The sequence below is a fragment of the Aquarana catesbeiana genome, linkage group LG08, assembly GCF_042186555.1.
Source record: "Aquarana catesbeiana isolate 2022-GZ linkage group LG08, ASM4218655v1, whole genome shotgun sequence".
NCBI classification, from domain to species: domain Eukaryota; kingdom Metazoa; phylum Chordata; class Amphibia; order Anura; family Ranidae; genus Aquarana; species Aquarana catesbeiana.
Genome location: NC_133331.1, coordinates 144,147,431 through 144,161,319, shown reverse-complemented (window position 1 = coordinate 144,161,319; position 13,889 = coordinate 144,147,431). Strand labels below are relative to the sequence as shown.

The following is a 13,889-nucleotide window of genomic DNA, read 5'->3' as shown; positions in this document are numbered from 1 at the left end:
AAGGCAATCTCTCCAAAGTAAGGTACAGTAAATCCCCACCTGTCACAGGAACAAGTGCTCCCAATGAAAAAATGTCAATCTACTATTGTTTGATTTTCTCTCACTTTCAGGGCCCATTCAAACCTTTGCATTGAGGTAGTGTTACTTAACCGCTTGCCGACTGCCTCACGCAGATATACTGTGGCAGAAGGGTTCGTACAGGCAAAATCACGTACCTGTACGTTGCCCTTTAAGAGGCAGCTGGCGGTGCGCCCGCGGCAAGCTTCGTGAGTCGGGTCACGGGTCCCGCGGACTCGATCGCCGCGGGGATACCCGTGATCGCCTCGCGGGGAGGAAGAACGGGGAGATGCTGATGTAAACAGCATCTCCCCTTTCTGCCTAGTGACAGTGTCACTCCCTGTCATCGGAGCAGAGATCAGTGACATCACACACAGCCCATCCCCTTGACAGTTATAAAACACTCCCTAGTACTGATTTAACCCCTCCCCACCCCCTAGTGGTTAACCCCTTCGCTGCCAGTGTCATTTACGCAGGAATCAGTGCATTTTTATAGCACTGATTGCTGTATAAATGACAATGGTCCCAAAAATGTGTCAAAAATGTCCGGTGTGTCCGCCATAATGTCGCAGTCATGATAAAAATCGCTGATCGCCGCCATTTAAAGAAAAAAAAATTATTAATAAAAATGCCATAGAACTATCCCCTATTTTGTAAACGCTATAACTTTTGCGCAAACCGATCAATAATCGCTTATTGCAATTTTTTTACCAAAAATATGTAGAAGAATACGTATCGGCCTAAACTGAGGAAAAAAAATCGTTTTTTTATATATTTTTGGGGGATATTTATTATAGCAAAAAGTAAAAAATAATGCATTTTTTTCAAAATTGTCGCTCTATTTTTGTTTATAGCGCAAAAAATAAAAACTGCAGAGGCGATCAAATACCACCAAATGAAAGCTCTATTTGTGGGAAAAAAAGGACGTCAATTTTGTTTGGGAGTCACGTCGCACGGCTGCGCAATTGTCAGTTAAAGCGACGCAGTGCCGAATCGCAAAAAGTGCTCTGGTCAGGAAGGGGGTAAATTCTTCCAGTGCTAAAGTGGTTAAGATGCAGTGCAGTGCCATCCATTGTCAATGGCACTACAACGAAAAGTTCAGTAGCTGACAATGCACCATGTGCATATTATGCATTGTGCTGCTCTACAGTGCCACGAATTGACAAATATTCTTCATGTTTATTAATTGGTCAGTTGGGGTAAGTGGCATCTCTATTCAGATACTGCATAATAATGCATGTGCGTTAATGCATCATAATAGATCATATACAGTAGATGATAATGGGCCCTTAGTCTCAGTGGTCACCAGAACAAATAGTGAGATTTGTCTTTAGATAAACTCTGAAAAGTGTTTGTCTGGGCAAAATATATAAAGGTATGTAGTACATCTATGCAATACATACTAATTTCCCCCTGTTTTGTCTCTTCAAAAGCACTGCAAGTACAAAAGAATGCCTCATGATCCAGCTAGCAATCCCGTGTACTCCTAACTTCCTGTAGTGAGCTGAAAACATTGCTTGTTCTGCACTGAAATCCATGCAGTGTTATCAATTCCCCTCTGATGGACCAGAGAACACTTCCATCTTGAAGTCCAATTTAAGGCAAATGCCGTGTACACACGAGCGAATTTCTCATCGGAAAAAGATATGACGGCTTTTCCGACGGGATTCCGCTCAGGTTTGCCTTGCATACACATGGTCACGCAAAAGTTAACTGAAATTACGGCCGCCAAGAACGCGGTGACGTATAACACTATGACGAGCTGAGAAAATGAAGTTTAATGCTTCCGAGCATGCGTCGAATTGTTCTGAGCATGCGCAGGGATTTTGCGCATCAGAATTGCCACAGACGATCACATTTTCGGATAGGAACTTTTCCTGACCGAAAAATTGACAACATGCTCTCAATCTTTTGCTGGCTGGAATTCGGCCAGCAAAAGTCCAATGGAGCATACACACGGTCGCATTTTCCGACGAAAATCTCTCATCGGTCTTTTGCGGGCCGAAATTCCGATCGTGTGTACGTGGCATTAATTTTTTAAAAAAGTCCTCCAGCAGGGCTGAAAAAACAAAAAGCAGCTTTGGCTGCAACACCCATCTTCTCTCCAGCACTGTTCCACACAGGAATTCCTTTCGGCCAGTAGGTGTCCTTGGTCATTCAACCCAGAAGACAGACAACATCTTGTGAGTACAGGGGATCATGGATTTGCCCCTTAAGGGGACATGACCACAACAACTCTGCAATGAATGAGTAATGATGCATAAAGCAATGCTGACATCATAAAATCAGCACAATTGATATAGGACTGTCCCCACTGGGGACATCCAGAAATGGTAAGTAAAAAAAAGAAAAAAGCAAATAATGCTTAAGGGATTGATTGAGGGAAGAGGGGGTGAAGGGCTGGGGGAAGCCCAAAGTTATGTAGATGAGGAGAGGGGGGGGGGGGGGGGTTCTTAAACTAAACCTTGACATAGTATATGACCTTTCAAGCATAGTTATATCAGATGCACACAAGCTCTTATAGTGGAAATTTACCAGAAGCCTCATTGTCCCGCAGTCCATAAACGTAAACATCCTTCACAAATGCTTGTAGTTCACTGTCTTCACATACAGTCTTATCGCTGTCATAGTAAATATCCACCACATCTTTTGCAAAGCTGTATGAAAATAGCAAGTCAAGTTTTCTTATTAAATTACATATTTTTCAACTCATAACCCTAGTAGAAAATATAGTTTTAATATACATTGTATGTATACAGTTAAGTTTTATATGTACTAATTCTGATGTCTTCTTCCCAAGAACAAAACAGTAAGCTGTATAATAGATTGCGGCAATGATGTAAAATAGGCAGAATCCACTTTTTTCCAGTTAATTTGTGCGTGTACATATTCCCAGGGGTTAGACACAAGTTACTACAGTAGAACTAAACTCAGTCAATTAACAACAACAATTTTTAATCCTCATGCTGCTAGCATTAGTAACCATAGAAAGTAAATTATCTTTACTTGTTTTAAAATTGTTTTTTTTTACATTTGTTCAGTTGCTTTCTGGTTTCTGGCCTAGACTAAAAGGATGTCATACATCCCAGGAGTCATAATACACATTGTTTTTTTCTTTCATCCGGAGGAGGGAAGGAGGGTCTTTCTAAGCTAAGCACACCCTCTTACCTGCATGCCTGAGCTAAGGGCAGACAGTTTTCAGGAAGTAAATTTTACATGAATCATCTGCCCTTACTCAAGATGGCTGTGGCTAGACAACAAAATAAGGCATGGAGAGATGGATGGATGGGTGAGTTTGCTTTGACCATTAAAAAGGTAAATAAAAAAAAATAAATAAACATGTCATACTTACCTGCTCTGTGCAATGGTATTGCACAGAGCGACCCTGGTTCTCCTTTTTTGGGTTCCCTGCCAGAGCTCCTGGCTCCTCCCTCATTCTGAGCCCCCACCCCCCCATAGCAAGCCACTAGCTAAGGAGGCAATTTTGCAGGATTGCTATTTGTGCGTCTATTGACACACAGAGTGAGTCTTGCCCCCACTGCCCGCTCTATTCTCACAGGCTGTGGTTGACAGCAGCAGGAGCCAATAGCTCCCACTGCCACCTCCATGGTCAGTGAGGAGAGAGAGCGGAGAGAGCCAGGCTCAGGCATGTATGGGGAGGGAGGGGCTGGGGGAAAGGGGGAGGTGCTGCACACAGAGGGATTTTTACCCTAACGTAAAGAATGCATCAACAAAAAAAACCTTCTACCTTTAGAAACACTTAAATAGCATTTTTCATTTGTGGTGCTCAGATACAGTTTAGTTTTGCTTTAATACCTGCAGAACAGGAAACCCTGGAAATTAATCCAGTTTTTGGCTGTTTCAGAATTAGCTACAGTAATGTGCAAAAGTTTTAGGCAGGTGTAAAGAAATGCTGAAAAGTAAGAATGCTTTCAAAAATATATATTTTAAGTGTTTATTTTTACTGATTTTACAAAAAGCAAAGTGAGGAACCAGGAAAAAAAAAATTAAATCCAATCAATATTTGGTGTGACTGCCCTTTGGCTTCAAACCAGCATCATTTCTTACACTTGCACACTTTGTACACTTGCACAAAGTCAGGGATTTTGTAATATTAGTCAGGCGTATGATTAAAGTGATTATAAAGTCTAATTTTTTTGCAATAAAAATAGCAAACATGTTATACTTGCCTGCACTGTTGCTGTGGATTTGCACAGAGCAGCCTGGATCTTCCTCTTCTCGGGTGCCTCTCCTGCGCTCCTGGCCCCTCCCTCCAGTTGAGTGCCCCCACAGCAAGCAGCTTGCTATGAGGGCACCCAAGCCGAGTTACAGCTCCGTGTGTCCATTCAGATATGGAGCTGCAGTTCAGCTTTGCCCCCTCTCTCTCCTGATTGACTAGCTGTCTTTGATTGACAGCAACGGGATCCAATGGCATCACTGTTTCTTAGCCAATCAGGAGGGAGAGTTCCAGATGGTCAAGACACTCATGGACATTGCTGGACAAAGCTGGGGCTCTGGTAAGTATTGGGGGCGGGGGGGGGGGGTTGGCTGAGGGGGTCTGCTACACACAGAAGGCTTTTGTTTTGCATAGAATGCATTATGATAAAAAAAACCTTCTGCCTTTACAACCCCTTTAACCAAGTAGGTGCAGATGATCATCAACTTCATATGTAGGCTAAAACTCAGTCATTAACTAAATGAAAAATATTCACTAGGTGGAAAACAGCTGGGAGAATCAAGGATGGAGAAGGATCTAGGGGTGCTAATAGATGACAGATTGAGCAACAGCATGCAGTGCCAAGCTGCAGCTACCAAAGCAGGCAGAATATTAGCATGCATAAAAAAGGGATATACTCCAGGGATAAAGCTATAATTCTGCCACTTTATAAAACTCTGGTTAGGCCTCATCTGGAGTTTTCTGTCCAGTTCTGGTCACCAGTCCTCCGAAGGCATGTGCTGGAGCTGGAGAGAGTTCAAAGAAGGGCAACAAAACTAATAAGGGGACAGGAGGACCTCAATTATGAGTAATGGCTGCAAACACAATTTATTCTCGCTGGAGATGAGACACTTGAGAGGGGACATGATAGCGATCTACAAATATCTCAATGGGGTCCCAGCATAGGAAATAAACTATTCAGTCCTAGGGAGTGTAAAAGGACAAGGGGGCACACGAGACTGGAGGAGAAGTGGTTTAACCTTAAACTGCGTAGGGGGTTCTTCACTGTTAGGGCAATAAGGATGTGGAACTCCCAACTGTCGGTGGCTGAAGGGAGTATGGATATTTTTTAAAGACTCTTATGCCACGTACACACGATCGTAATTTCGGCCCGCAAAAGAGCGATGAGAGTTTTTCGTCAGAAAATGCGACCGTGTGTATGCTCCATTGGACTTTTGCTGGCCGAATTCCAGCCAGCAAAAGATTGAGAGCATGTAATTATCTCGGCTCGTCGTAGTGTTGTACGTCACCGTGTTCTTGACGGTCGTAAGTTCAGCAAACTTTTGTGTGACCGTGTGTATGCAAGGGAAACTTGAGCGGAATCCCGTCGGAAAAGCCATCATATCTTTTTCCGACGAGAAGTCCGATCGTGTGTACATGGTATTAGATGTACATCTTAAAGGACACGACATACAGGAATATGGGAAATAATTATAGACACTGATACACATGCACCTACACAGATTGAATTGGATGGACTATTGTCTTTTTCCGGCCTTACCGACTATGTAAAAACAGACAGCTGTGTAGGAGGCTTAAAACTGGGTGAGGAACAGTCAAATTCTGCTACTAATGCGAGGTTGTGGAGGACAGTTTCATCACAGGTCATACACCATGGCAAGACTGAGCACAGCAACAAGACACACGGTAGTTATACTTCATTAGCAAGGTCTCTCCCAGGTAAAGTTTTCAAAGCAGACTGGGGTTTCAAGATGTGCTGTTTAAGCTCTTTGAAGAAACACAAAGAAACGGGCAAAGTTGAGGACCGCAGACACAGTGGTTGGCCATGGAAACTTAAAGGAGAAGTATGGCCAAAGCTATTTTGGCTATACTTCTTCTGTAGGTCACAGGAGTGCAATTTGTTCTGCCCTCCTTTGACCCATTTCCAGCTGACAGCGGGATAAAGCCTGCTGTCATCTGATATCACTCAGTCGGTCCAGACTTGGGAAAGATCACAACTTTACTGTCTGTCCCCTGCACACTTCTGCCGTTCACTTCTGTCCCCTGCACAGCCTTGCGTTCCAGTAAGCACCGGAGGGGCGGAGCAGAGAGCCAGCGACTGACAGTCACTGGTTCTCTGCTCACACAAGGCTGAGAACTGAGTGATCAGTGGTCTTTGATTGCTAAGTTTTAAAAGCGGTGGAGAACAGATGCACCATCGGATCAGACCTAGGTCAGTGTATTTTTTTTTTCTTCTCTTTTAATGCAGAAGATGAAAGACACATCGTGCCTACTTCTCTTTGACATCAGAAGTAGTCCAGCAGTGCCATCAGCATAGAACTGGCAGAAACCAGTGAAACCCAGGTATACCCATCTATTGTCTGGAGAAGTCTTGCCAAAAGCGGTCTTCCTGAAAGAATTGTGGACAAAAAAAAAGCCATACCTCCGACATGGAAACAAGGCTAAGCAACTCAACTATGCATGTAAACATAATATAGAAAAAAGGAGAACCCAAGGCAAACGCTGCGCTAGAAAATGTGTGAAATTGATATAAAATGTACAATATACAGCTGCGAGCACTTTAAAGTCTAATACAAAAAAACTACAAACAGGTATGGTATACAGAACAAATGCAGCGCTGATAAACTTAGTGATCAATTAAACATGTGATGTAAAAACTAAAACAAAATTTCATTGAAGAAAACCAAAGTGAAAAAAGAAAACTAAAACAAGGTCCCATTAGGATTAAAGTCCATATATTGAACAATGAACACCCATCCAAATAATGCCCCGTACACATGATCAGATTTTCTTACAACAAATGTTGGATGTGAGCTTGTTGGCAGAAAGTCCAACCGTGTGTATGCTCCATCGAACATTTGTTGTCGGATTTTCCGCCAACAAATGTTGGCTAGCAGATTCTCAAATTTTCTATCAACAAATTTTTGTTGTCTGACTTTCTGAATGTGTGTACGCAAGTCTGTCGGACAAGAGTCCACACATGCTTGTTATCAAGTACGAGCCGGAATCGCTCGGTCTTGTAAAGCTAGCATTCGTAATGGAGACATCACGTACGTCTTGTACGTCACTACGTACGTAATTGTTGGCCAACATTAGTGTGACCGTGTGTATGACAAGTTGGAGCCAACATCCTTCGAACAAAAATTCACGTTTTGTTGTCGGAAAGTTCGATCGTGTGTACAGGGCATAAGAGTGATTAGTTTGCAGTGAAAAAATCCGTGAAGAAATCCTTCATATAAGTGCTTCCAGCTCCACACCCAGGTGAAAAAGTAATCTGCTTACCAGAACACCGTGATCACTAATCAGTGATCTCACCAAACATAGGGAATGATTAGGTCTCCCCAAGACCATTAAAAGGTTGCCTGGAACTGTAGCTGGTGCCGATGGTACTCAAAAAAACATAAAGAGAAAGGCTCCCATAGCGTGATACTTAGCAAGGTCGTAGTCTATTACTGGCATACTCCAAGGCTTCACAGTCTTCTGATCTTCCAGTGTTCCGAAGGACTACTGGGTGCAGCAATCCCTTCTTAGTATCACGTCTGTTGTGACCAAGAGCAGGAATGGGACGGCCCATTCCTGCTCTTGGTCACAACAGACATGCGATATTAAGTAGTATCATTTGCAACGTGCGGCGTCTATCTGGTGATGTCGTGCCCATGCAGCTGGTCTCCACACTCGCGGGCAACATGGGAGTTATCTTGGAGCCTTATGGCCGGAGACTAAGTTCTCCGGTTGGTGGCACCACTCCTTCCATCCTGCCATGCGGCGTGACGTTGGTGGGTGTTCCTGTGGTGACGCATATAGGGGCGTCTCCCTGGGCTGGTTTGGCACTTGAGGCTTTCTGCACACTGGATCACATGCAGTTTTTTGCGGCTCTCCTTCTCACTCCTTGATTTGCTTACTTCATCCACCACAAGTAATCGTGCACTCCTCATTCCTGCCCCAGGGGACTTTCACCTTCATTCCCAGATGCCAATTACGGGCTATCACTCTTTTCTTAATTCACATTCACTCAGGTTCTCTAGGTCCAATTCCTCTGGTCTTCAACCCTGCACCATTTTTCCTTTCACCAGCATGGGCCCCTTGCCCACCCCTTCACTTCACGCATCTTCCTAGGTTCACCTTCCACTTTCACTTCCTCCACGGGAGTGCCTCTTGTTTTCCATGCCTGCCCTGGTTGCTGCCCCTGTGGGTCTTCTCCGCCGAATTGTCCACCACAACTCCCAGTTGGGGGTGCCCTCGGTTGGCCAGCAGCACCCGGCCAAGCATATCACCAATATATGTACCCGAGTAAGTAAGCATGTACCTGGTGTGGGGTTCTCCTTACCCTACCCCTGTTCATGTTTTCCACGAATCTAATTTTTATTACCCATATATCATTTTAGATTCATCACGTGCTTTGCTCCTGACGAGTGGTTCCAAAGCCACGAAATGCGTAGAGCTACTACACTGCTGTGCTTCTACCAATATCTACTCATATATTCAAGCTACTATGCACTACTTATATATACAGGTCCAGTGAGGCCATAGGTCCTGCAGGCATTCATTTGGAAATGCTTTTTATGAATTTTCTTGGTGAACCTTGGAATATTATTGTGGTTTTACCTTGAGATACAAATGTTTTTACCTTGCTCATTGTTATTACTTTATCATTGATACTATTACTATTTGTATGTAGTATTGTAATAATCAATAAAATTCCTACATGTTCACCATTTACTCTTTTGCTACCACGTGCTTCATGTAAAGTCCCGTCCCCTTGCTCTCCTCCTTTTGAATTCAGTAGGGATGAAAACACATGACATTACCAGGCCATGGTTTCACTTAAAGTCCTCAGGGATGGAAATACAGGGCCTTACCAGGCCTTGGCTTCATCCCAAATAAAACTCTCCCCATTTATTTTAGTAATACTATATTTTGCCACCTAACATCTCAAAGCTTGCCTTTAAAAACCCTTCTTCTACATTCCTATGTTCAAGAATAGCATTTTCCTGGTGCCTCCATTGCAGCATACATATGACAGTGGCCCCGCCTACTTCCATCCACAGTACTAGTGCATAGCTTTAAAGTGTTGGCACCCACACAACAGCACATTTCCTTTTTTGTCCTCATGGACCTCACAGCCAGTGTGAAGAGAAGAAACCCTTACCTGCCATTAGGGCTGGGAGATTTTCTTAAAAAAAAAAAATCTTCGATTCTCTTAAAAAAAACTCGATTCACGATTCGAATCGAGTTTTTTTTTTTTTCACCGCGCCGGTCCCGAGGCGCTGCGGGCATGAGTTTTTAGGCGAGGCCGTGGCTTCGGCCTAGTCCGCGGCGTCCGGCCGTAGCCGCGGACTAGGCCGAAGCCGCGGCCTCGCCTAAAAACTCATGCCCGCAGCGCCTCGGGACCGGCGCGGTGAAAAAAAAAAAAATCTAAAAAAATCGATTTGCTTAAATTTTGAATCGATTTGACCTCTCAACTCGATTCAAGATTTAAATCGATTTTTTTCCCAGCCCTACCTGCCATCTTTGGTGGTTTTCCGCACAGGTTCAGCCTCCCCGTAGCGCATTCCCTGTCCTTGGAATGCAAAATGCATTGATAAGCCCCTTCTGTGGATCTTTTGGGGTGAAAATTGGGTGCTAATTAGCCCCACATACAGCAGTGCAGCCAAGGCCATGATCCTCAGAAGAGCTGTCTGTGTCTGGAGCCTACTTCTCAGAAGTGAGTGGATCCATGGAAATGCTGGTGCGGATGGGGAGGGTATTGCGGACAGTACTCAATTTCTTTTCTACCAAGCGGACATTCACTTTTATCTGAAGCCAGCTTCTGGTATAGGAATTATTGGGGTGGCTCTTTGAGCTGCAGGAAGTTCACAGCCTTGCTGATGTCATGGCATCAAGAGCCTGTGGGCATTTGTTTGCCTATCCCATAGTGAGATTGCTTTGTCCGGCTTAGGTGAAGTACTCCAATACATTCAAATCAATGATGGCACACTTGCAAACAGTCATTAGCTATCCATAGTAGCTATACCTAGCTCCTTACAATGGTAGAAGGCTCCAGCGCACAATCACCATGCGGTTCCTAAAGTTAATTCCAATGTCCCCCTTTTTTGGCTGGGCTGCAACCACGGAAAGTAATTGCTATATGTTCCTTCAGCAAAATCTGAACATTGTGGGCACCTAATGCAGAGATGTCAGCCAACATGACAGGCAGGAGAGCCAATCCAGTTCTATTATGGCACATTCTTTCATCACTACTGATGGGCTTAGTAGTCCTCACTACACCTGTCTTTGGCAGGAAGTCAATAGCTTACTCACTTTCTTATGATAGGATTTGCTGAAGCTTCCCACCCTGGTAACTAGTTGGTTTATCACATGTATGCTGCCAAAGAGGCACCAGGAAAACAGAAAATTGTATCATACTTACTGTAATTTTCTGTTCCTGATGCCTATTCATGGCAGCATACTGAGTCCACCCAGTTTGTTCCTAGCGATGTGCAGGGAATGGGCTGTTGTGTGGGTGTTAACTTTGTATAGCCATTTACTTGTCTTGTGGGCAGAAGTAGGCAGAGCTACTATCCTATGTATGCTGCCATGGAAAAGCACTAGGAAAAGAAAATTACGATAAGTAGGATACAATTTTCTGTTTTTGTGCACTGAATGGTGTCAGTCCTGGCCACTGTCTTCTGCTAAACTAAACAATTTAAACGTGTGGAGGGGCAAAGTAATGAGCAGCTGAGTTACCTCCCATTAACACGCAACGCAGAATCCAAGCCCTGAGATTATTAACTCGTTGTTAAGACAGGCAGTGTTCAAATCTAGTTCACAAGTTCACAACAAATAAAAAAGAACATATAAGAAATATAAAGTAAATATTATCCCAATCTGGCTGCAAAAGTGGAAATACAAACTGTTGTAAGCCAAAGTGTTATGGCTAGCAGGTCTTGACATTGCATTAAGAAATCCTGACCCCCTGACATGCCACATTTGGCATGTCATTTTTGGGGGGGGGGGGGGGGCTGAGCGGGTAACTACCCAGGTACCCAGCTCCCACTTCTGCTCTGGGCCGCCTCTCCCCTCCCTCCCAGCAATCTTCTCGGACACGTCACAGATCCAGAAGATTGCCCAGCCACTCAGGACATGCAGTACGCACCCGGCTGTGAAGCCGCAAACTGTCACAGCTGGGTGCCCACAGTAGTGATGTCGGCGCTGCGGAGAGGCGAGGGAGAGGAGCGAGGGTTCAGGCGGCCGCATCGGTGGACCATGGCAAAGGTAAGTGTGTGTTTATTAAAAGTCAGCAGCTGCACTTTTTGTAGCTGCTGACTTTTAACTGTAGCAAGGTCTCCAGCCTCCTTCAGTCTAATGAGAACCTCCAGGGCTAGAGATATCTGACATCCTTCTGTATGTGGTAGGTTGTGAGGCATAGTGGGTGCAAGGTGAAAGTTATTGGGCGTTAGACACTTTTTGAATGCAAAAGAGATGTTTATTTCTCTTACAAACTGGTATGGGGGGTAGAGGGTTAGGGCCAGGACACCCTTGAGTAGTTGCAAGTAGTTGCAGACTCCAAGATTTCAATAGTAGGACAGCCATGCAGGAAAAGGCCCCAGCAAGGCGCCACATCTGCACATGCAGGAACGCTGTCCCCTATGGCAACAGTCTTAAACAGTTTCAAACACAAACGTAACAGTTCTTTCAGCTTCACTACAATATCTCCTTTTAGTTCTTCAGCCCACTGACCTCCTTCACTAGGCCCACTGATACACTGCCACTGAATCCCTTGAGCTCCTCCAATCTTCACGGTGGTTTCTTCCTCAAGCGTCACCCCCACCTCTCTGCTGGGCCTCTAACCTGGAACTCCCGATACTTCTCTACTGCTTTCGGTGAGCATACTGCTTTGGTACTTACAGTGCCAATCCTGACCTTCCTGGGGCCCTAAGCAAAATTCTGCTAAGGGGCCCTCTACCTGACCCGTGATGCTGTGAGCTATGTAAACCATTTGCCATTGCCACACAGTCACACCTGACACTTCAGTGCTCCCAGTACAATCCTCCCTCCTTTAAACAAAACAGTCAAAGAATAAGTACAACAATATAGAACAGAATGAGGTTCAAACAAACAATATTTATTGAATAGAGGCAGACAGTGGGCGGAGGTCCTCCTGGATCAGTCTGTTCCGCTGACCAGATAGGGGGGTCAGGGTGGCTATGTGCGTCTGTGCGCAGGGGGGTGTGTGTTGCTTGATGAGTTCGCTGGCGGGGGGGTTGCTGAATGAGCCCGCTGGCGGGGCTGTTGCTAGATGAGGGGGGGCTGCTGGATGAGTCCGCTGGCAGGGGGTTGCTGGCTGAGTCCGGTGGTGGGGGGATTGCTGTCTGAGTCCGCTGGCTGGGGGGGTTGCTGGCTGAGTCCGCTGGCGGGGGGGTTGCTGGATGATTTAGCTGGCGGGAGGGTTGCTGGCTGAATCCGCTAGATGGGGGTGTGCTGGATGAGTCCGCTGCCGGGGGGGGTGGTGGCTGAATCCGCTAGCGGGGGGGTTGCTGGATGAGTCCGCTGGCGGGGGGTGCTGGCAGAGTCTGCTGGCAGGGGGGGGTTGCTGGCTGAATCCGCTGGTCGGAGGGGTTGGTTGATTGCCCTTGAGCCGCCACTGCCAAACTTTAAAATTGTTGCTATGCATAATTTCTTAAATTTACTACTGAAGGGGATACAGTAAATAAGTTTTATCACAACAGAGGTCATCACACCTTACTTCAGGCTGGGGAGGGCTGTGTGTTTCAGTGAAGAGCCAGGTCCTTGCACCTCTTGGGGGGGGGTGATGATTTCTATTCTGTCTCTTCTCTTCTCTTCTCTTCTCGCTGCTCGTACCCTCCCCTGACGTGCCACGTGACCTGCCTCTGAGACTCCTGGGAGGTGGGAGTTGTAGTTTGCTGCACTGATAAGGTCCTTACCTTTAGTGCGGCCGGAGCCAGCTTGCTAATTGGCGGCCGCCGCGGCCGACATCTAGCGAAAAAAAAAATTTAACAGACAGCCAGTCCCGCGGCCGACATCTAGCAAAAAGATAAAATAAATAACTGACAGGTTTTAAAGATAATGTAGGCGGCCTGGGGGGAAATTTCCACCCTGCCCCCCGGCCCAGCCCGCCCCTGCAGGGGGGATGCTGGGTCTTGGGCCCCCCCCCACAACGGTGGGGCCCTACACAGCTTGCGTAGTGAGCGTATAGGGTGGATTGGCTCTGGGTACTTGCCTCAGTTACTCACTGTGGTCTGTGGTAATAAGGTGGTTGGTCCCTTAGTGGCGACAGCTTCCCCTCTACCTCCTACCACGACAGGTTCTCTGGCTGGCAGAACCGTCACTTCTGGTTGGACTGCAAGCCGCAATCCCAACCCTGTGCTGCTCTCTCTTGCTTCTGGATAGGCCCTCAGACAGCCTAGCAGCCAGATGCCCCCGGGATAGGCCAAATCTCTGGCCTAGCAGCCTGGGGCAACATGACACACGTCCACCCAGACAGCCGTCCACGTGGCACAGAAAATAGATCACCTGACTCCACCCAAATAAATAGGTGTTCCCAGCAGACCAAGGGATTCAAGAAAACCCCTACCCATAGGCTGAGGTACCCCCATATACCCATAAGCTGACCTTGAGTTGCCCTTCTCATATCTAGTACCACCAAGTACCCGGC

General features: G+C 45.8%; 1 protein-coding gene across 1 annotated transcript in view; it reads right to left on the bottom strand.

Moving 5' to 3' along the window:
* ALOX5 (arachidonate 5-lipoxygenase) overlaps nucleotides 1-13,889 on the bottom strand; it is a 97,818-nt gene that overhangs the window by 19,428 nt on the left and 64,501 nt on the right. The window contains exon 11 of the mRNA XM_073596518.1: nucleotides 2,593-2,714. Coding sequence (XP_073452619.1) covers nucleotides 2,593-2,714 — 122 coding nt within the window. The remainder of the gene's footprint in view (nucleotides 1-2,592; nucleotides 2,715-13,889) is intronic.